The sequence below is a fragment of the Canis lupus genome, chromosome 29 (genome assembly GCF_011100685.1).
Source record: "Canis lupus familiaris isolate Mischka breed German Shepherd chromosome 29, alternate assembly UU_Cfam_GSD_1.0, whole genome shotgun sequence".
NCBI classification, from domain to species: Eukaryota; Metazoa; Chordata; class Mammalia; order Carnivora; family Canidae; genus Canis; species Canis lupus.
The window spans coordinates 40,022,371-40,044,060 of record NC_049250.1 but is presented as its reverse complement, the minus strand read 5'-3'; the positions used below and the strand labels follow the sequence as shown (position 1 = coordinate 40,044,060).

The window sequence follows — 21,690 nt, the reverse complement described above, 5'->3', positions numbered from 1 at the left end:
TCAGTTCGGTTCTTCTACTACTAGGGTAGCCCAATTTTTAACTTGGAGATTGTTTATTCTTTAATCTCTACACCCAACATGAGGCTCGAACTCACGACCCTGAGATCGAGAGTCCCACGTGCTTCCAACTGAGCACTGGCCTGCAGCCGCCAGGTGCCCCATTTTAAACTTGACCCAAAGGATTTGCTCCAAAATAACACAACGGGGGAAATGGAAAGGGACGTGAGGCAAGATGGGTGGAACCAGCGGACCAGGTTCAAGGCATTTGTTGCCATCGGAGATTACAACGGACACGTGGGTCTGGGCGTCAAGTGCTCCAAGGAGGTAGCCACTGCCATCCGTGGGGCCATCATCCTGGCCAAGCTTTCCATCGTCCCCGTGCCACGAGGCTACTGGGGGAACAAGATCGGCAAGCCCCACACTGTCCCATGCAAGGTGACTGGTCGCTGTGGTTCTGTGCTGGTGCTTCTTATCCCTGCCCCCAGGGGCACTGGCATTGTCTCAGCCCCTGTGCCCAAGAAGCTACGATGATGGCTGGTATTGACGACGGCTACACTTCGGCCAGGGGCTGCACTGCCACCTGGGGAACTTTGCCAAGGCTACTTTTGATGCGATCTCCAAGGCCTACAGCTATCTCACCCCTGATCTCTGGAAAGAGACTGTGTTCACCAAGTCTCCCTATCAGGAATTCACCGACCACCTTGTAAAGACCCACACCAGAGTCTCCGCGCAGAGGACCCAGGCTCCAGCTGTGGCTACCACATAGTTTTCTTGTAAGAAAAATAAAAGTGAATTACAGCTTGTAAAAAAAAAATGTGTACATGTGTGCTATGTAAGGGAGGTGAATGGAACAATGAGCTTAGCACAGACAACTCTTTGGTTCAGGGATGGGAATAGGGGCGCCTGGGTGGCTCAGGGGTTGGCGTCTGCCTCTGGCCCAGGTCGTGATCCCGCAGGGAGCCTGCTTCTCCCTCTGCCTGCGTCTCCCATGAATAAATAAAATCTTAAAAAAAAAAGAGCGGGGGGGGGGGGGGGGGGACCGGACGATGTTAAATGCCTGCAGAGACGAGGAAGGTGGTGAGAGCTGCACCCTTGTGGAGGGCGGCAGAGACGCAGTGAGGTCAGGTGCCAGGGGCATGGGCGAGGCAGGGCTGAGCACCCTTCCCCAGTGGCCGCCACTTCGCATCCCGCAATGGGCCAGAAAGGGGCCAGAAAGGAGCCGGACAGACGGAAATGCAGGCTTACTTCCCGCCGGGGGGTCATGGGGATCATGGTCTCGAGTGGGAGCGATGCACTCAGGCCTGCAACAAGCTGGTGCGGGCCCGGTGATGCCAACACACCGGCTCCCAAGCAGCAGAGCTCGGGCAAGACCCAACCGGGGCCCTGAAGACGGATTTGAGAAGATTGCAGGACTCGGAGCCGGCAGGGAGCCCCGGGAGCCCCGGGTGGGACCCGGAGGCAAGGCGCTAGGTCTTGCTAGCTCTACGGGGCTTATGTGGGTTTTCACGTGGTCAAACGGAGCACCAGTGATACCCTGCAAGGGCAAAACAGTTTCTGTAACAGCTAAACATTTCAAGATCAAAGTTTCAATGATTTATGCTTTAAAGGTGCTTGTTAGAACTGTATCTGGGGGGTGCCCGGGGGGCTCGGTGGTTGAGCGTCTGCCTTTGGCTCAGGCCATGATCCCGGGGTCCTGGGATCGAGTCCCGCGTCGGGCTCCTCTGCCTCTCTCACGAATAAAAATCTTAAGAAAAAGAACTGTATGTGGAGTGCATTTATCCTTGATAGCTTTTACAAATCCTTATGGCAAATGGGAAAAAAACAAAACAAAAGCTTACCACCTTGGAAAAAGACGGCTTACCCCTACCCTTCCTCCATGACCCTAACTCTTCCAGTAATAAGCACGAACACACATTTTGAGATTAAACAGGCAGGTTTTTATTATCAAATGTAACAATTCTACGAAAACTCAATGGTATTGTGGTTAGGTATTACTTCCTATCTTAAAGTCTTTCAGAGGTTTGGGCAGACAGCATCTTAAAGCATCCGGTATAAACAACTCTTTTTCTGATCTTAAGTGCCGGTTGTCACCAATCTTCACACAAAATGGTTTTCTATTGTTTTTTTTTTTTTTTTTCCTACTGCAGTTAAAGGGCCATTGCTGGTCAGGTGAAGAGGGAACGTTTGGCTCTCCATTCAAGATGTTAATCAAAGTAATGCAAAGTAAATAAAAATAGCAGCCACATAAATCTGCAGGGTATTGCATCCAAACGCTAAGGACAACAGGAGGAACTTAAGAAACGCATGTACACTTAATCAGATCCTATTTTCCTCTTTGGAGTTACGCGAGGCAGCAGTACTAGCTAGCTAGTGTCTAATATTGCACTTTTGTAGCTAAACACATAGTGCTAAACACTGACAGCATCAATAGCTGCTCTAACCGCTTCAGTGTTTACCTCTCAGTCCAGCATGCTGACTATAATCCTATGCTTTTAAAAGTTTTAATTATTTGACAGTTAAGGCATTAGAGAGAAAGGTTTAAGGCTCTATCTTAATATATACAAGCATTCACTTCAGTTAGTATATTGCTTTCTAGAATACACTGTTCAAATAGTCTCATTTTACGATATTAAAAACTATGGGATTTCTCTTATTAAAGTCCAAACCATCAGTAATGGGAAAAGTACAATATAAAATAACACATACGAAGCCACAATGTTCCGTTACGGTTTAAACTAGAAATGACTAACTACACATAGCTGCTTCATTTTTGGTTTCGCATTTTGGCCCCTAGTTCGTTCTTATTTACAAACTGGTACGTGCTGAAGAAAAAGATGCGACTTTTAAGCTATGAATGTTTGGTGGTGGGTGCGCAAGATCTTCTGATTTATCCCAAGGTGTGTTAAAAGTCAAGTTTCATTGGCTTAACTGCAAGACATCATGAGGGCCAAGGCAGTGGGAAAATATTCGTTTTATTTCTTTTCTTAAGTTTGTGACTTAAAGATCCCAAGACCTTATTCTTGAATGACTTAGGAAGAGGGCACGCTTGTGCAGAAGACCAGGAGATGGAGAACGAACAATGGAAACACACGAAGGAAGCTTCCACGACAGAGTTCCTCATGGAGATGGTAGACGCTAATATTTTTTTTTTTGTCCAAGACTTAAAACTTAGGAAACACTCATGATGCCACGTTAGCTGGAAGTAATGGCGTCACCCGATTTCAAATTCACATTTTAAATGCCTATTTGCAACCAGCAAGGAGCCAGGCATGCTGCTTGCTACAAGGATTTGGCTTCACTGGCTCAAATTTTTTACTCTACCCAAAGACAGGGCAAAAGCCCACTGTCCAATCATGTTTGCTGAAAATACTGCAGCCTGAGTGTAGACAAACTTCCCCTGACGTTGCTAGAAGTTGTCGTATCTGACGGTTTCGGGATCACCACACATCTTTCAAACACTGGGGAAAAAACAAACAAACAAACAAACAAAAAAAAAACAAATGGAAATATTAGTCTCTGAATTTTTCAATTATTGGCAGCTATAAAAAAATGATTTTGAATTACAAAAGGTCTAAAAAGCCTTAAGGTGGCCCAAATTTTTATTTTACACGGACATAGCTGGCATTTCCACAATTCCCCATCCTTTGTATTTCCGCGTGTGATAACGTGGATGTTTTCACCTTCACTCAGCTCCTCTGTGCAGAGACCATTTTACGCCTATTCACACACAGACATTCCTCAGTCTGGGTCCCCACGTTACCACAGCATTCTTTCGACAGCAGAGGCTCGATACCATTATTAAAACCATTAAGACCATTTTTAAAAACTAAATTCTAGTAGAAGAAATTTCAAATAATGTGAAACAAAAATATTTGAGTAAGAAGCCCCGGGGCATGGCGTTATAGGAAACAGAAACTCTGTATGTCAGTGACTAGCTAATTAACAACCTTCCTGTGGATTAATTCATTTATCCGCACAACTACCCTATTGGATTACCATGTTATCCCCATTATACAGATGGGGAAATAGAGGCCCAGAGCGATTAAACCACTAATCAGCAGGTCCAGAATGTGAACGCAGATTGGCTCTATTATGCTATTTCACTTACACACCACACAAAAACTTCTTTAAAGTGAAAACTTTAACTGGGTATACCGTGCATACTTTCACACATAGATGGGAAACAGGACTGCAGATAGAAACGAGAACAGCTCTTCAGAGTTCAGACCTGTTCGATATTGGCCAGTTTGATATTGTAGCCAAGGTTGAATTTCCTTTAATAAGAGATTCAAAAATTGATACAAACTTAGAATCAGGTATTTAAAAAAACAAATATTTGTTAGAATTCATCCTTAAAATGTGGTTTACAGGGACGCCTGAGTGGCTCAGTGGTTGAGTGTCTACCTTTGGCTCAGGGCATGACCCCAGGGTCCTGGGATCGAGTTCCACATTAGGCTCCCCATGAGGAGCCTGTTTATCCCTCTGCCTGTGTGTGTCTGTCTCTCTGTCTCTCATAAATAAATTTTTTTAAATGTGGTTTACAAAGTGATCATATTTTAGTGCTCAGTGTAAAATACGATACATCGAAAGCTTCTCCTTGGATACCAAATACAAAATTCTTTTTTCTTTTTTTAATATTATCCAATTTCTAGCTTTCATGGTTTTTTTTTTTTTTTTCTTTTTTAAGATTTATTTATTCATTCATTCAGAGAGAGCGAAGAGAGAGGCAGAGACACAGGGAGAGGGAGAAGCAGGCTCCATGCAGGGAGCCGGATGTGGGACTCGAGCCCGAGTCTCCAGGATCACACCCCGGGCTGAAGGTGGCGCTAAACCGCTGCGCCACCGGGGCTGCCCACAAATAATATTTCTATCAATGGCCTAGCAATACAACTGTCTAAGATCTACTGTATCCTACTTTTGGCAAGAACACTTGGATTTTCCTTAAATGACATCTGTCCCATCACCCATCCTCGAGCCCATAACACGGCAACTTTACAACGGAGCCCAACAATGACACACACGACCAATCAGAGCCCTGTATGTCTCTGGCAATGGTGTTTTCTGAAACGGACTTAAGGCCAGGCCAGTGAAGCTCAGTTCCTGGCTTGCTTCTGGACTTAAATTGGACTCCCAGGAATCCAAGTGTTGCTGGGAGTACGTCATGGATAGAGGTTGGCCAAGAGTAAGCCCTTGGATTCAGGCAAGTCCGTCAACCCTGGGTCTGTCATCAGTTAATAAATTAAAACTTCCTCATTCCCAGCTCATATTATTGTTATTCTAGTAAGAAACCAACTTATTTGCTGAAAATTATACCTTCATATTCTGTGAAAATGTAGAAAAGTCTGAAAGAAATTAAAGTCTAACCTTCTCAAGCCTGCTTTTTAATCCCAGTAGTATCTAATGCAATTTTAGTATTTAGCACTGAAACTGTAGACTCTAAGCTGCTAGCAAAAGACAAACCCTGAAAAACCTCCAACTGTCCCCCCCAACAACAAAAACCTCCAAAACAAACAAAAAACTAAAGTTTCCTATTCTCCTTTAGGTGCAGAAAAGTGGACAGTAAAACAGGAAACTATTATGCAAAGACAATTTTGAGCTACAACTGCAAATGTTCCCAAATCTGTCATTCCTTTCCAGTGAAATCTGTTTTAAAAAATGTTTTATTTTGCATACTGTCATCGAAAGTACCATGTACAAAAAAAATCTTTTTTTAATAAAGATTTTATTTATTTATGAGACAGACACACACACAGAGGCAGAGACACAGGCAGAGGGAAAAGCAGGCTCCCTGTGGGGACCCCTATGCGGGACTCAATCCCAGGACCCCAAGATCACCCCCTGGGCCAAAGGCAGGCGCTCAACCACTGAGCCATCCAGGTGTCCCCAAAGAAATCTTTTAAGATATTTGGGTTTTGGGGTACCTGGGTGGCTCGGTCAGCTACATGTTAAACTCTTGATTTCAGGTCAGGTCATAATCTCAGCATGAGAGTCTGCTTCTCCATTTGCCCCTCCCCCCATGCTCTCTAAAAATAAATAAATCTTAAAAAAAAAAAATCCAGATTTCACCAATTGGTGTTAAGCCCTGTGGCATGAAGCTGACCCCTCAAAAAGCCTACAGTTCTGATTAGTTGTAATATTTTATTTCCTTATAGTAATTCTGAAATCTCTTTTCTGAAAAATTTAAGTCTTTTGTGAGATTTCTTTGTTAGGACAAAGGAACAGTTTCTTCTTCCTCATATGTAAGATAAAATAAAACCCATAACTCCGATTCCTTAAAGAAAATTTGTTTGATAGCCTTTTTGTTACTTAAATCCACAATAAGCATTTACTTAGCTATTGTTGCCCAATATTATAAATACTAGTTGGAAGATAAAGAGAAAAATCCTGTCTACTTTTGAAAGCTTCTTTATCCAAAAGATACATTGGATATTTTGGCCAGAAACTAAAATGAGTCACTATACTGATCCAAAAAAAAATAATTAAAAATTACAAAAGACAGATCATTTTCATCCACAAAGCCATCTAAACGATACACTGAAGAGGCCAGGCATAGAAGATACCCTCCAAACGAGAGCGACATAGTTTTTGTTTGTTGGGTCTTGTTTTGTCTTTCCACAAAACCCAACTGTTGTGGAAATAACCAGGCTTAACAGATTGTAAGAGCCTCCAAAAATACCTAGTACAGACAAAAGTTTTCACAAAAAAGCAAAGGAAACTGTCAGCACTTCATCTTGGACTTCCCAGCCTCCGGGACTGTGAGAACTTGAAGGTGTGGTTCCATCCAATCCATGGAATTTGTGACGGCAGCCCAAATGGACCAAGATATTCACTCAGCAAATTATGAAGATTAATATTACCGCCAGTAATGTCACGTGGGCATAATAACCCAAATACCACGTGAGGGGATATTTGGGATACCATCACCTCTATGGTATTATCCTTTCATAATTGTTCTTTTATTATAGTACATGAATTATATATTTGTTACGTAAATATTATTCTATTATTTTCTATTATTCTTACCCCATTACCCTGGTATAGCCACAAGAAAAATATCAAATCCAAACTGAAGGAGCACCCACAAAATACCTCGAGAGCAGAATACCTCAAAATTGTCAAGGTCATGACAAACAACTAACCAAGAAACTAACCCAGACTAGAGGACGCCACGGAGACAGGTAGCTGCAACAGGGAACAGAAAAAGGACATTAATGGAAAAATTGGTAGAAATCTGAATAATGTCCGGAACTTCATAGTCACAAGCACTGCTCCTGTAATGATGATGGTGATCACAGCAACAAAATAGTTATCTGTCTACCTATAGGACTTTACAGTGTGCCAGACTTGTTTACACATTAATCCACCGGATGCTTACCCCCTAGCAAGGTTGGGTCACATGCGAAGAAGTGATGCTCACGTGCATCTTACAGAGCAGGGAAGCAGCGCCTCTAAACGCTCATCTCCCACGTACGCAAAATATGGTCATACACAAGCATCTGCTGACAAATTTAAATTTGTGAGCTGGCCCTGGCCCCCCGATGCACTGGGAGTGTCAGCTTGGAGACCAGGGTGATGGGGGGGAGGGGTCAGGGGCACCCACAAGTGTGGCCTCCGTAGGAGCCGCTTCCCCCAGCCAGCCCCCAACTCTCCTTCCCCAGGAGCATCTCCAGGAGCCAGTGAGCTGTCCTCGGGGGCCTTTTAGGACAAAAAAGACACAGCCCAGAAGTTCTTGGGGTCGGCAGCAAAGATCGGACAAAGCTACGCGGGAAGGTGGAGCAGCGGAACTTCACCTGAGCTGCTCGTGGGCTTCACCACTGCTCCCGGACACTGTGACAGCAACGACGCGGTTTTTCTTTTTTCTTTTTTCTTTCTTTTTTTTTTTTTTTTTAATTTTTATTTATTTATGTTAGTCACAGAGAGAGAGAGAGAGAGAGAGAGAGAGAGAGAGGCAGAGACACAGGCAGAGGGAGAAGCAGGCTCCATGCACCGGGAGCCCGACGTGGGATTCGATCCCGGGTCTCCAGGATCGCGCCCTGGGCCAAAGGCAGGCGTTAAACCACTGCGCCACCCAGGGATCCCTCTCTCTTTCTTCCTTTCTTTTTTTTCTTTCTTTCTAGATTTTATTTATTCATGACAGAGAGAGAGAGAGAGAGAGGCGCAGAGACACAGGCAGAGGGAGAAGCAGACTCCACCCAGGGAGCCTGATATGGGATTCGATCCCGGGACTCCAGGATCATGCCCCAGGCCAAAGGCAGGTGCTAAACCTCTGAGCCACCCAGGGATCCCTGTTCTTTCAAGACATTTTTATTGTTACCAGGTTCCTGTGACTGCTGTAACAAATGACGGCAATTTCGGGGTGCCCCGGTGGCTCAGGGGGCGGTTGAGCCTCTGACTCGGGATCGTGGCTCAGGTAACAATCCCAGGGGTGGGAGACTGAGCCCCGCACAGGCTCCCTGCTCAGCACGGAGTCTGCCTTAGATCCTCTCCCTCCCCGCCTCAACTTGCAACCACAAGTGCGCTTTCTCACTCTCTCTAAAATAAGTAAATCTTTTTTTTTTTAAATAAAGACTTTATTTACTTATTCATGAGAGACACAGAGACACAGGCAGAGGGAGAAGCAGGCTCCCTGTGGGAAGCCTGATGCAGGACTCGATCCCAGGAAGCTGGGGTCATGCCCTGGGCCAAAGGCAGATGCTCAGCCACTGAGCCCCCCAGGCGTCCCATTAAATAAGTCTTTTAAAAAATCATTGCAGTTGGGTGGCTTGAAACAATCCTGGCAGCCAGAAGTCAGAAATCAAGGCGTCAGCCAGGCTGCACACCCTCCAGAGGCTCTTGGAGAAAATTCATCACCTCTTTCAGCTTCTGAGGGCTTCAGGTGCCCCTTGACTTTCGTCTGCATTATTCCAATCTCTGCCTCCAGAGCTGCACTGTCTCCTCTTCTCCATCTGCCTGTTCTCCTTCTGCCTCTATGCACTAAGGGCCCACCCAGAGAATCCAGGATAAACCCCTCCTCCCAAGATCCTTAATTTACATTTTGGGCCAGGTAACAGTCACAGGTTCCAGGGATTGAGACATCTATTTGGGAGATACTTGGGTGGCTTAGCGGTTGAGCATCTGCCTTCGGCTCAGGTCGTGATCCTGGGGTCCCGGGATCGATTCCCGCGTCGGGCTCCCTACATGGAGTCTGCTTCTCCCTCTGCCTATGTCTCTGCTTCTCACTCTGTCTTTCATGAATAAATATCTTAAACACACACACACACACACACACACACATACATTTGGGACCACCATTCAGTCCACTACAAGTACTGACTCTGCATGTTCTTATTTGCTCAATTAAAAAAAAAAAAAAAAAGAGTACCAAGTCTGAAACGAGAAGTGATGGATCTTTTGGTCCACTTGGTCATAAGCTACATGACTCTGAATGTTATCCAGCCTCCTGGGTTTCACGTCCTCATCCATCAGATGGAGCATAGGGTACCTGCCCTGATGCCTCACGGTGCTGTGATGAGGCCCAAGGAGCACTGGACGCATAAAACTGCTTAGAGAGCACAGGGCACTCTATTGGTATAACAGATGACTGGTGATGACACATCTGATTATTAATATATAGTCACACTATAAGGTTAAGGGGAGAGAAACTAGGTCCAAACTGCATGAGGGCATACAAAAAAAAAGAAGCTGAAAGAAATATTTGTTGTGGTTATATCTGAAGGGCGGAATTTTTAGAGACTTCTTTGTACCTGTCTATATGTTCCAAATTTTTAAAAATGAGCACGCAATACTTCTGTGATCCTTACCTCCCAGGGTTACTGAGATCATTAAATGAGGTAACTTATTACTTATGCCAAGTGTTTCACATAGTAATTCATGTGAATTTTTTAAAATTCTCAACATAAAAGCAGATTAATCTAAAATTAGAATAATAAAATGCAAAAATCTGGATTTTAACAGGGCATCTGATTTGCTATTCTATCATAACCCCAAGCATAAGATAGAATCAAAGGTGAGTAATGGTTATAGTCAATTTAGGATATTTTTTTTTTAATTATAAGATTTTATTTATTTGACAGAGAGCGAGAGCACAAGCAGGGGGAATAGCAGAGAGAAAAGTGAAAAGCAGGCTCCCTTCTGGGAGGTGGGATGGGGCCTGATCGCAGGACCCCCAAATCATGACCTGAGCTGAAGGCAGATTCTTAACCAACGGAGCCACCCAGGCACCCCAGATATTTCTAATGTAATAGCAAAAAGTTTCACTTCTAGCCATTTCTTATTCAATATATTCATTTTGCTACGTAGATAGTATGCTTATCAAATCCATTAAACAGCATTAAGAGTTAAATAAAGAACATTTCATGGTAGGGACGCCTGGGTGGCTCAGCAGTTGGGCAACTGCCGTTGGCTCAGGGTGTGATCCTGGGTCTGGGGATGGAGTCCCACATCGGGCTCCCTGCATGGAGCCTGCTTCTCCTTCTGCCTGGGTCTCTGCCTCTCTCTCTAATAAATCAAATCTTAAAAACAGAACAAAAAACCAAAAAAAATATTTTAAATGACAAAGTGTATACCGAAAAGAGTATCAAAAAGACTGGAATAGGGATGCCTGGGTGGCTCAGTCAGTTAAGCAGCTGCCTTCAGCTCAGATCATAATCTCAGGGTCCTGGGATCGAGCCCCACATCTGGCTCCCTGCTCAGAGGGGAGTCTGCTTCTTCCTCTGCACTCCCCGCCTCTTGTTTTCTCTCGCCTCTTGTTTTCTCTCGAATAAATAAAATCTTAAAACAAAAGGCCGAAATAATGTGCTCCCATCATTGTGAGCTAAACTAGAAAATAGCCCACCTTCCACTGCAAGGTATGTGGGCCTGATGTTCTCTGGTACCCAAGAGATCTTGAAACCTCACAGAAAATCACAGAGAATCATCACCTCCATTCCAGAACTGGGGTTTCTAAAACTTCTAAAGGAGAGTCTAAGATCCCAATTGTCATTTCTCAAGAACAACATTATACTATTGGGAACCACATTTTCCAATTTAGAATCCATATGGTTAAAATCCATAGGATCCTCAGCCATGAAAATGATAACATTAAAAATGGTATGCCAGGAAACCAATTTCAGCAAGCCCAATCATAAAAAATAAAGAAATTAATAAGCCATACCAATTCCTGACCATGTCCCTCTATTACCTTCTCTCAAGCAGTCTCACACAGAAAGCCATATCCTTTAAGAAAAGGTTATCAATGAAAAAACTATTTTCTTTTCCTTTTCTTTTTTTAAAAATTTATTTAAAATTTAAAAATTTATTTAAATTTATTTAAAAATTTATTTAAAATTTAAAAATTTATTTAAATTTATTTAAAAATTTATTTAAATTTAAAAGAGAGAAAGGTGGAGACACAGGCAGAGGGAGAAGCAGGCTCCATGCAGGAAGCCCGACGTGACGGGATCCCTGGGTGGCGCAGCGGTTTGGCGCCTGCCTTTGGCCCAGGGCGCGATCCTGGAGACCCGGGATCGAGTCCCACGTCGGGCTCCCGGTGCATGGAGCCTGCTTCTCTCTCTGCCTATGTGTCTGCCTCTCTCTCTCTCTCTCTCTATGACTATCATAAATAAATAAAAATTAAAAAAAAAAAAAAAAAAAAGGAAGCCCGACGTGGGACTCGATCCCGGGTCTCCAGAATCACACCCCGGGCTGCAGGAGGCGCTAAACCGCTGCGCCACTGGGGCTGCCCGAAAACACTATTTTCAAAAACAATCAGGGATCCCTTTCTTCTAGATTTAGACAATGAACCTTAAAAATATTATGCTAAGGGAAATAAGCTAATCATGAAAAGACAAATATTATGTTATTTCATTTACGAGGTACTAAGAATAGTCAAATGCATAGAAACAGGAAGTAGAAAGGTAGTTGCCAAGGGCTGAGGGAAGAGGGAAATGAGATTCAGGTTGAGAAGATGGAGCTAGCTGGTGGTAATGGTTACATGATAATGTGAATGTACTCAATGCCACTGAACTATACACTGAAAAATGGTTAATTATATGCTATGCATACTTACTTAAAAAAAAGAAAAGAGGGAAAAAGTACACCCAACTCAATAGAATTACCGTAGGACTCAGTGACTCCACCCCTAGATGCATACCCAAGATAATTAAAAACAGGTACTCAAATATGTGTACATAAGTATTCATATCAGCACTTGCTATTATAATAGCAAGAAAGTAGACACAAACTCAAACGTCTATCAGTAGAGAAATGAACAAAATGCGGTATTATCCATACAATGGAATATTATTCAGCCACAAAAAGGAATGAAATACTATTACATGCCATAACAAGGATCAACCTCAAAAATGTGTCAAGTGAAAAGCAGCCAGACACAAAAGAGTCAATATCATAGGATTCCATTTATATGAAATATACAGTACAGGCAAATCCATGCAGACAGGAAGCACACTGGTTGCCAGTGTCCACGGGGAAGGAAAATAGGGAGATACTACATTATGGGCATGGGGTCTCCTTTTGGGGAGATGAAGATGCTTTGGAACTATATAGAGATGGTGGTTGCACATGTTGTGAATACACTAAATGCCAGGAATTGTAGACTTAAAAATTATGGATTTTATGTTACGTGATTTTTATCACAGTTAAAAAAAAAAAAAAAAAAAAAAAAAAGGCATACCCAGTCTGCATTCCACATGAAAAACAGCAAATAAATTTCCAAATGGAAAAGTTTTCCCTTAGCTCAAAATAGCGTATAATTAATATTCATAAATGTTGCTTTGATACTGTCTCCTTGGATGACACGCTAAATTCCAGTCTCCCATTTCTTCCAGGATTTCTGACACTCCTACATCATACCTGATAAAAAGGGAAACTTCTCACCCAATTTATTAAAAAAAAAAATTCAGATTCGTGATTTCTATTTGGCCCTTTTTGATTTAGCTTTCACATCATAGTGCCTTACCTTCTTTTCTGAGGATGGTCTAACTGCTGGGGCCCTTAAATACAAACCCATTCTTTGGGTAGAGTCCTGGCCTGGTCATTTGTGTGTACAAGTCCATCATCGGCTGCATACTAAAATGCAAGTTAGAACAAACAGGATCAAAAGATGGACAAACTGCCACTATGGATGATAATTAGTATTTCAACCGAATAGATCTACCAACAGTATCATACTCTACTTAGACTATAGGAAACAGGTTAAAACTCTGGTATGAGCCACATACGTAACCACTCATCCCAAGTCGCCATGTCCAACTTAACATGTCTAAATACCATAAAACTTCCTTTTAAGAAAGGAGTTAGATTGAACACGGATAAGAAAAGAATAGTGTAACACAGTAAACACCAAAACTTTCAGATCTTGCTAACAGTACAGTTTCCAGGATACCACGGGGTGACTAGATAGAAAATAGCTGAGTACCAACGATTTGCAAGGTATTGCTCAATAAGGCTAGCATCTGCAAACAACTCTGTGAACTTTAAATATTAGATGCTACTTGTAGTATCAGCCTAATTCTCTCAGAAGGACAGTAAGCAAAAATATCAGCAGTGAAAGGCCCAAAGGGTTACTGATTAAAGTCAGTATTTTGAAAAGAAACAAAAACTACCACTACTGAAAATGCAAAACCATTAACAGTCAAGGGTAAAGCAAAGAGCAAATAGAGTTAAAGGAATTATGTAAGGATTTGGAGAGTCTAGGCTAAGAGGCCTATTAACTAAAATATAGATACAAAATTTATTTTCATGACCAAAATGACATTCTCCTGACCAAATATCTTCACAGTAGCTTGTCTTCTTATATTCAGTGCTCATTCTATAAATCTCATTTATCAAAATGGGCCCAACCTGGGCACTTTAACTTTACAAAATTACAGAATTTGTCTTATATATATATATTTTTTAAAAATAATAATTTCCATACTCAATGTGGGGCTCAAATTCACGACTCTGAGATCAAGAGTCACATGCTCTTCCAACTGAGCCAACCAGGTGGTTGGCTCACATTTCAAATTAGATTTGAAAGCAGAACCCACTTCCTTCATTTTGTTTTGGCCGTCAGAATTCTTCCCTTTTGGTAAGTCCTTGCACGTTCTGGCTTTACATCCCCTCCCCACGTATGAAGTATAGAAAAAATAAATTGAAATACAAGGAATTTTGCTAAGAGTAGAAGAAACATACATCCAAAAATTGTATTTAAATATAAGGCTTAAAAAATAAATAAATAAATATAAGGTTTATAGAAAATGACATATACCATTATTACCTCAAGATATTTTTTAAAGGCAAAATCAAACTATCAAGAGATTTCATTCATGCAACCAATTATTACCACATATTTGCTTAATTGTTTGAATATATTACATAACCATATGATCATAAATAACCAGAAATCAAACGGAAACTTATTAAACAAACAAACAAAAAAAATCAAGAAAAATGCTTGTAAATAAAGACAAACACAGAATACACTTAAGAGAACAGTTTTGTTTAAGTCCTCCTTCACTGATTCGGTCTTATGGTAAAGCTACACCTGAACAATCTGAAATCCTATAGCTAGTGGCTATTTCCAAAATAGCGGAGTACTTAAAAAAAAAAAATAATAAGACAACACAGACTCCCAAAGACAGAAAATAAGAGCCTTTACCTAAGAATGATACAAAAGATTTTGGATGCATGCACTGTAAGTGCCTTAAAGCTCAAATTACTGAAGACACTGAATAATTTGATATACTTAATTGGGTGAGGTTCCTATGTAATCTTTTTTTCCTTTTTGAAAGTAGGCTTTATGGCCAACATGGCGCTTGAACTCACAACCCTGAGATCAAGAGTTGCATGGTCTACTGACTGAGCTAGCCAAGCACCACAGGCTCCTACGTAATCCTAATTTGTTGATCCAGTTCATAAACTCTAAGCAATTGAGCAATGAAGGCCAAGTGCCTTGGGATGAAATAATTTTGCACAATCTTCTTAGTTCTTATTATACCAGATAACTCTAACCTTCAATGATTCCCAAGAAGCTACGAGAAGATAAACTGCTACAAACTTAAGTTATCTGATCTCAACTCTGAAGCATGTCAATCTTTTAGCAATAAATCTAGAAATTGCTTTGTTTCTAGTAAAATAAATACCCACAAAAGCCAGTCACCAAATTCCTCATGACAGCAATTTTGTTTAATGTCATGATTAATTTATGCATACAACCACTTAATTCTATTCAGTGTGGAGGTAAAAGTTGGCTAGTCAAAACAAAAAAGAAAATTATTTCAGCGGACTCCTAAAACCTAAAACTGCCTGTAACTTTCTAGAATTGGAAAACATTGGGAGAAAATATAAACTCCAATGTTAATCTTGGTCACATTAAGCAGTCTCTTCAATAGCCTTCAGTAATATGCTCTATTCCTTTCATAATCTCATGAATCTCATATGAAGGTTAGAAAGTCACTTTGTTTAGTCCTGCAAGAGCTCCCGACAGGCAGGATAATAGTTTAGGGAAGAAGTAAAGTATCTCCAATAGTCCCCCTTATCAGCAATTTCAGTTACCTCCAAAGGAAGCAGAGGATCCTAACACTACATCACCATGCTACATCACCCACCTCATTTCCTCTTGCCACACAGGCATTTTATCTTCCCATTCCATCTTATCATAACAAGGGTGAGGACACTACAGTAAGATAGTTTAAGGGAATGACCACATTCACATCTCTCTCATTACAGTACTTCATTATTATTAATCTCTCACTGGACCTCACATAAACAACATAGGCATGCAAGAGTAAGAAGCATATGTAGGGTTTGATACTATCTGCAATTTCAGGCATCCACTGAGGTGGGGCGGGGGGTCTTAGAAGATTTCTCCCAGATAATGGGAGAAAGACCCACTGATTTCTGAAAAAATCTTACTTCTAGTAAGAATGTGTTAAGCCACACAGTACAAAAAAAAAAAACCTTTGTCCAACCTTCCTTAGATTTTCTTCATTTGCCAGAAAATACTTTCTATGTTAAAAGCCCGTAAGACCATCATAGTAACTTGGTGGCTTTGCAGCATCTCCACTGAGATCATTTTAGCTGAACTCAACAGTCCTCCATGATTCACGGATGCCAAGTTTGTAGACCCATTCGAATAGCAAAACAGCCTCTGTAGGCACAACCCGTACAACGCTGTACTGTAAACGCTCAAGGCCTATTTTAGGATTTGACGATTATGTCTGTAAACACTTCTCAGCTCTAGAGACTCAAGCAAAGTTCAGCTCCAAGAAAAAAGATAATTTTTGCTATGAATGCAATATAAAAAGTTTCAGGATACTGATTTTTAGACATCGTAGGAAAGGAATTCGGGTTCTAGATAATTCCATGATTTGAGGAAGGAATGGCAAGTGCTCAAATGAGATGGCATTGAGGAAATTCTTACTTTAAAGAGCTCTTATCAAGAAACATCTCATTTTTTTTTTTTTTTTTTTTAGCTTGAGTCAGAAAACAACTGATGGACATGGGCAGCGGTAGAAAAATCTGGTAGGAGTAAATTCGTTTCACAAGAATTAGGTCATATCATTTCATAAAAGGCTAATTATCCTACAGCTCATTTTAGTAAGTTAGCATCTAAAAATTCAGAGTCTCCTTTGGTTTTTTCCAGGTTAGGCAGAGAGGCTTCTAACCACTCTTTAAATACTCCAACTTCATGTTTAAGTACCTTTTGGTGTTGTTTAATTAAGAATTTGACCTTGAGGAAAACTCCTTCTCAACCAATCCTATTCTAGATGGAACGATCCACACTACTGTGTGCTCTAAAGAGCTTTCCCAAAGTAGCCCAATTTTCAGAGAAGAGCACCAACGGATCACGTTGAGACAATCCGAAGAGCACGGAGAGGCCCTCATCTTGTCAAAGGGGTGAGTCTGAAGTCCGCACTCAGACAACCAGCTAGTCCCCCTGACTTTGACTCTGGTTCTTTTTGCCTCTGTATGCAAATCTGTTAGCCCAGATACATACAAGGTTCGGAGAATGTGCTTCTTTCCTGGCTGCATTCTTTTTAGGCAAACCAACTTAAGTAATAAGGGCACTGTGTATTTTTCTTCTTCAAGCTACTGACCTGGTAACCTTGGAAGAAGTTAAGAATTTCCTTAACTCCAGTATTGTAGGCCAGGCCCTGCATTCTGACCACCGTGCCAGGCTGTGGAGGGACGCCGCTAAGACTAGCAGCTGTAGGGAAGTAGCCAAGACTAGTGGGCGAACCTGGGGAGCTAAAGGGAGAGAAAGCACAGTGAACCAACAGGAATAGACAATGTCCAATATTTACTCTAAAAACATCAGTTACTTAAGGAAACAGACTTTCTCAAGGTGCTCTTTCTTAGAATTTTTAGATCTCTCTCCCAGGACAGGTAAGAACACCGTAGCTCATCTGTCCCACATTTCCACAAAAGCCAAAAGTTGAAAAGTAGAACAGTTAATACAGAGTTAAGTGCAAAGCGTGCCCAGAGATCCGGTTCTGAGATTCCTAAAGGGCCAGGAAGGAGAGAATTAAGCCTCCACAGTCACTCAACCACAAAGCACCACTTCCAAAGCCCAGCTCATTGATGATTAACTGGCTTGTTACCAGAAGAGTAAGGCATGGAAAGGCATGAATCCAAAGGACTTCTAAGAACCATAGCCACAGTGACCAAAAGAATCCAAAGTTTTTGCTCCAAAGAATAGATGGCTCTACCCATATATACAAGCAATTGTACAGCACAAAACACAAAGTACTATAGCACTCGTGAGTTAGTTCTTCCAACCTGACTGGAAAAAAAAAGGTAGTAAAGTGGGTAAATTGGAAGGGACGCATAACAAATTAAATCAATCACCATTAACACGAGGGGAAAATTGATGCTTGCGTCTGCTAATGGATCTGCAGCAATTATCTCCAAGGAGAACAAGCCAAGTGAATACATAATTATTCCTTATGTGGCAACTCTAGTGATTACCATATTATGAAATGAGTTTCATCCTATCCCCCCACCAATCTGTTTTCCATCACAATTAGTGGCCAGATACCCATAATTGAAAATATATAGGGAAATTTTTTTTAAAGACCTTATTAGCTTAAAGAGCAATAAAGACCCACAGCTTCAGATTATTAAATCTCATAAATCTAAGTAGGTAATTATCCAATTTTAAAGACCAGTAAACACATAATGGAAGGGACTAAAAATCTTTGAGATTATCTATCCCACATAATCCAAACTGAGGGGTTAATAGGAAAGTTGCAAGATGTGCATATAGTTCCAGACTCCATTTCTTTACTAGCATAGGAACTTTAAGCAAGTCACTTAATTTCTCTGAAATTCGATTTCATCATTTGCAAAATGGGGATAACAGCACCTTCCTAGTTTCATAGAATTGTTCTTCAGATTTATTGATATATCAAAATTATTCCATAAATCATTAAAATGAAGAAGTAATTTGTTACCTATTGTTATTATTTCCATAACCATCATTCCATTTCATCACTTTTAAAAAAATATCAGAGCCTGAAAATATTCTGTGACATCAAGCTGCCCTTAACCTTTTAAATCTATAAAGCAGTGAGCCTCAACCTGTTTGCATAACAGAATTACTTGGGAGATGTTTACAACTCTGTATAAGGAGAGCCTATTTAGAGACTATGTGCAAACTAGGAGAGCACAGACAGGGAATGCTGAACTTTACACCTGAGTAGAAATTCAGCCATCACTCAGACACACCTCTTCATTTTTACAGAGGCAGAAACAGAAACTAAGAGTTAAGTAATTTCCCAAAGGTCACACAACCAGTTAGCTCTTCACCAAACCAGAAGAGTCACCCAGATTCTTCAACCACCATTCACTCAAAGACCATATTCTGCTCATGTCAAATGCATGATAGACACTAATTTTCAAAGACTACCAAGCCTTCTCTGTTTATTCAATAGAGTTATTAGGTTTTTCACACGGACTAGGAGACTCAGATTGTTACAACTTACTTCTGTGACTCCGTCCTGGCACATTCTAGTCCTCTGGCTAAAGATCTCCTATAAATTAAGTCTAGTTGCCTAGTACTTTCAAAATACAAACAGGACAAAATAGAAAAATAAAAGTTACCCAACTGGAAATGTAAGGTTTTTAAGTGACAATTATGTTCAGCATCTCTAAGGTAGCACCCATTCTCATGAACCCTAACCTTGGAATCACATCCTTGTTTATTGCACTAGGATTCATGCTAGACACGAGGTATCTTAAGAAAATTAAATAATTGTGTATCAAACTGACAGGACATGAGAATAAGCATTTTCTAACAACCTAAATGCGAAAGTCCTTCAGATTATTGAAATAAGAATCAACAAAAATAATTTATAAAATAAAAATGACAAGATATAAGGGCACTTGGGTAGTAGCTCAGTCGGTGAAGTGTCTGACTTCCACTCAGGTCATGATCTCCGGGTTCTGGGACCCAGCCCTGCATCAAGTTCCCAGCTCAGTGGGGAATCTGCTTTGCATCTTCATCTGCCCCTGCTCATGCCCTCTCTTTTACTCACTCTTTCTCTCAAATAAAATCTTTTAAATAAATGGGGGATAAGACATAGAGTAAGCTCCTATGTAGAAAATCAAGAAAAAAAAAATCAAGAATTAAAAAAAAAAGCTAAACCCAAAAAACCAATTCAGTAAGGTTATAAGATACAAAAATTGATAAACTAGATCAATTTCATTTTTACACACTACAGTGAAAACACAAATATGACATTAAGAAAGCAATTCCAAAAAAAGAAAGCAAGCAATTCCAGGGGATCCCTGGGTGGCTCAGTGGTTTGGTGCCTGCCTTCAACCCAGGGTGTGATCCTGGAGTCCTGGGATCCAGTCCCGCATCAGGCTCTCTACATGGGGCCTGCTTCTCCCTCTGCCTGTGTCTCTGCCTCTCATGAATAAATAAAATCTTCAAAAAAAAAAAAAAAAAGAAAGAAAGAAAGCAAGCAAGCAATTCTATTCACAATAGCATTAAAAAAAAAAAGGAAAAAATAACTCAGGAATGGCTAGACTTACACACTGAAAACTAAAAGACATTGCTTAAAATAAGAATCTAAATACAAGGAAAGACAACCCGTGTTCATAAACAGGAGGCTTAATGTTGTTAAAATGACATTGTCTGAAATCACCTACAGATTCAATTTAATAGCTATCAAAATTCCAAGTGGTTTTTTACACGAAGCAAAAAAACTGAACCTAAGACATACATGGAAATGCAAAGGACTCAGGAGAGCTACCCTCTTTTGAAAAAGAACAACGCCGGAATTACATTTGCTAAATTCAAAAGTTACTGTAAAGCTACAGTAATCAAGACGGAGTGGTCTTTCCATAAAGGTAGGCAATGGTCAATGAGAGGGAATTGAGTAGCCAGAAATAAACCCTTACATTTGTCATGTGTGGTTCATTTGAGTTTTGCCAAGGTTTTTAAGACAATCTGATGAGGAAAGAATACGAAAGCAAACCTTGGAGATGTCGTGAGTTTGGTTCCAGACCACTGCAAAACAAGTGAATCCAATGAAGCTTTTGGTTTCCCAGGGAACATACATATTTTTAAACTGTATTGTTATTTATGAAGTGTGCAATAGCATTAGGTCTAAAAAAACAGTGTATGTACCTTAAAAATACTTTACTGCTAAAAACTGCTAAGTAGCACCTGAATTTTCCACTAGATATAATTACTGATCACAGACGATCATAACAAAATAATAAACCATGAAGTAATTCAAAACCTGTTGAAATGTGACAGAGAAAGTAAGCAAATGCTGTGAAAACAATGGTGCTGACAGACTGGATACAGGGTGCCAAAAACTTTCAATTTGTTAAAAACAAAAAAACAAACAAACAAACAAAACCCGGAGTATCTGCAAAGTGCAATAAAACAAAGCACAATAAAACAAGGTATGCCTGTTGTCTTTCCAGTAAATGGTGCTAGAATAATGTAATATCCACGCACAAAAGAATGAATTTAGACTATTACCTCAAATTATATAAAAAATTAATCCAAGCTGAATAAGATACCTAAATATAGAAGCTAAAGTTACAAAACTCTTACAAGAATATGTAGTGAATCTCCACAACCTCTGGTTATATATTACAACAAAACTGTGAGAAAAAAGACATCAATAAACTGGTTGTCATCAAAATTTAAAACTTTTGTGCTTTTAAGAACGCCTTCAAGAAAATGAAGATAACCCACAGACTGGGAAAAGGTATTTGTAAATCACATCTCATAAGGTTTCTCATCTAGAATATGTAAAGAAATCTTACAACTGGAACATAATAAAACTAATCCAGTTTTAAGATTTTATTTATTTGACACAAAGAGAGACAGAGCTCAAACAAGGGGAGAGCGGCGAGGGAAAAGCAGGCTCCCCCGTAAGCAGGGAGCCCAATGCGGGGCTCGATCCCAGGACCCCAGGATCACACCCCGAGCTGAAGGCAGACGCTCAATCATCTGAGCCACCCAGGTGTCCCTCAAGGAAAATCTTTTTTAAAAATCTGCAAAATGCATTAGTCTCTTAAAGTAACGAACATGCTGAATGAACCTCAAGTCAAACGGACATATTTCATAAAAAGGAGGGAATTTGAAAAAGAGACAAAAATTCTAGTCTGATTAATATACTTTTTTAGTCTCACAGATACGCTTTTAAACCTTCCCCATCATGAGGGAATATGGTCAAAATATAC

The 21,690-nt window shown here is 40.7% G+C and overlaps 1 protein-coding gene and 1 pseudogene across 5 annotated transcripts in view; one reads left to right on the top strand and one right to left on the bottom strand.

Moving 5' to 3' along the window:
* The first annotated feature begins 210 nt into the window (after nt 1–210).
* On the top strand, nt 211–766 carry LOC611666 (annotated as a pseudogene).
* A 1,148-nt stretch (nt 767–1,914) lies between these two features.
* Nucleotides 1,915–21,690, bottom strand: part of ESRP1 (epithelial splicing regulatory protein 1) — a 55,498-nt gene continuing 35,722 nt past the window's right edge. Inside the window, exons 14-16 of one of the 5 annotated variants that reach the window (XM_038579782.1) lie at nt 17,079–17,229; nt 12,956–13,065; nt 1,915–3,458 (exon numbers count right to left, since the gene is read on the bottom strand). In XM_038579782.1, coding sequence (XP_038435710.1) covers nt 12,991–13,065; nt 17,079–17,229 — 226 coding nt within the window. In that variant the 3' untranslated portion in view covers nt 1,915–3,458; nt 12,956–12,990. The remainder of the gene's footprint in view (nt 3,459–12,955; nt 13,066–17,078; nt 17,230–21,690) is intronic. The other 4 variants (XM_038579783.1, XM_038579785.1, XM_038579784.1 and 1 more) reach the window with 4 other exon arrangements.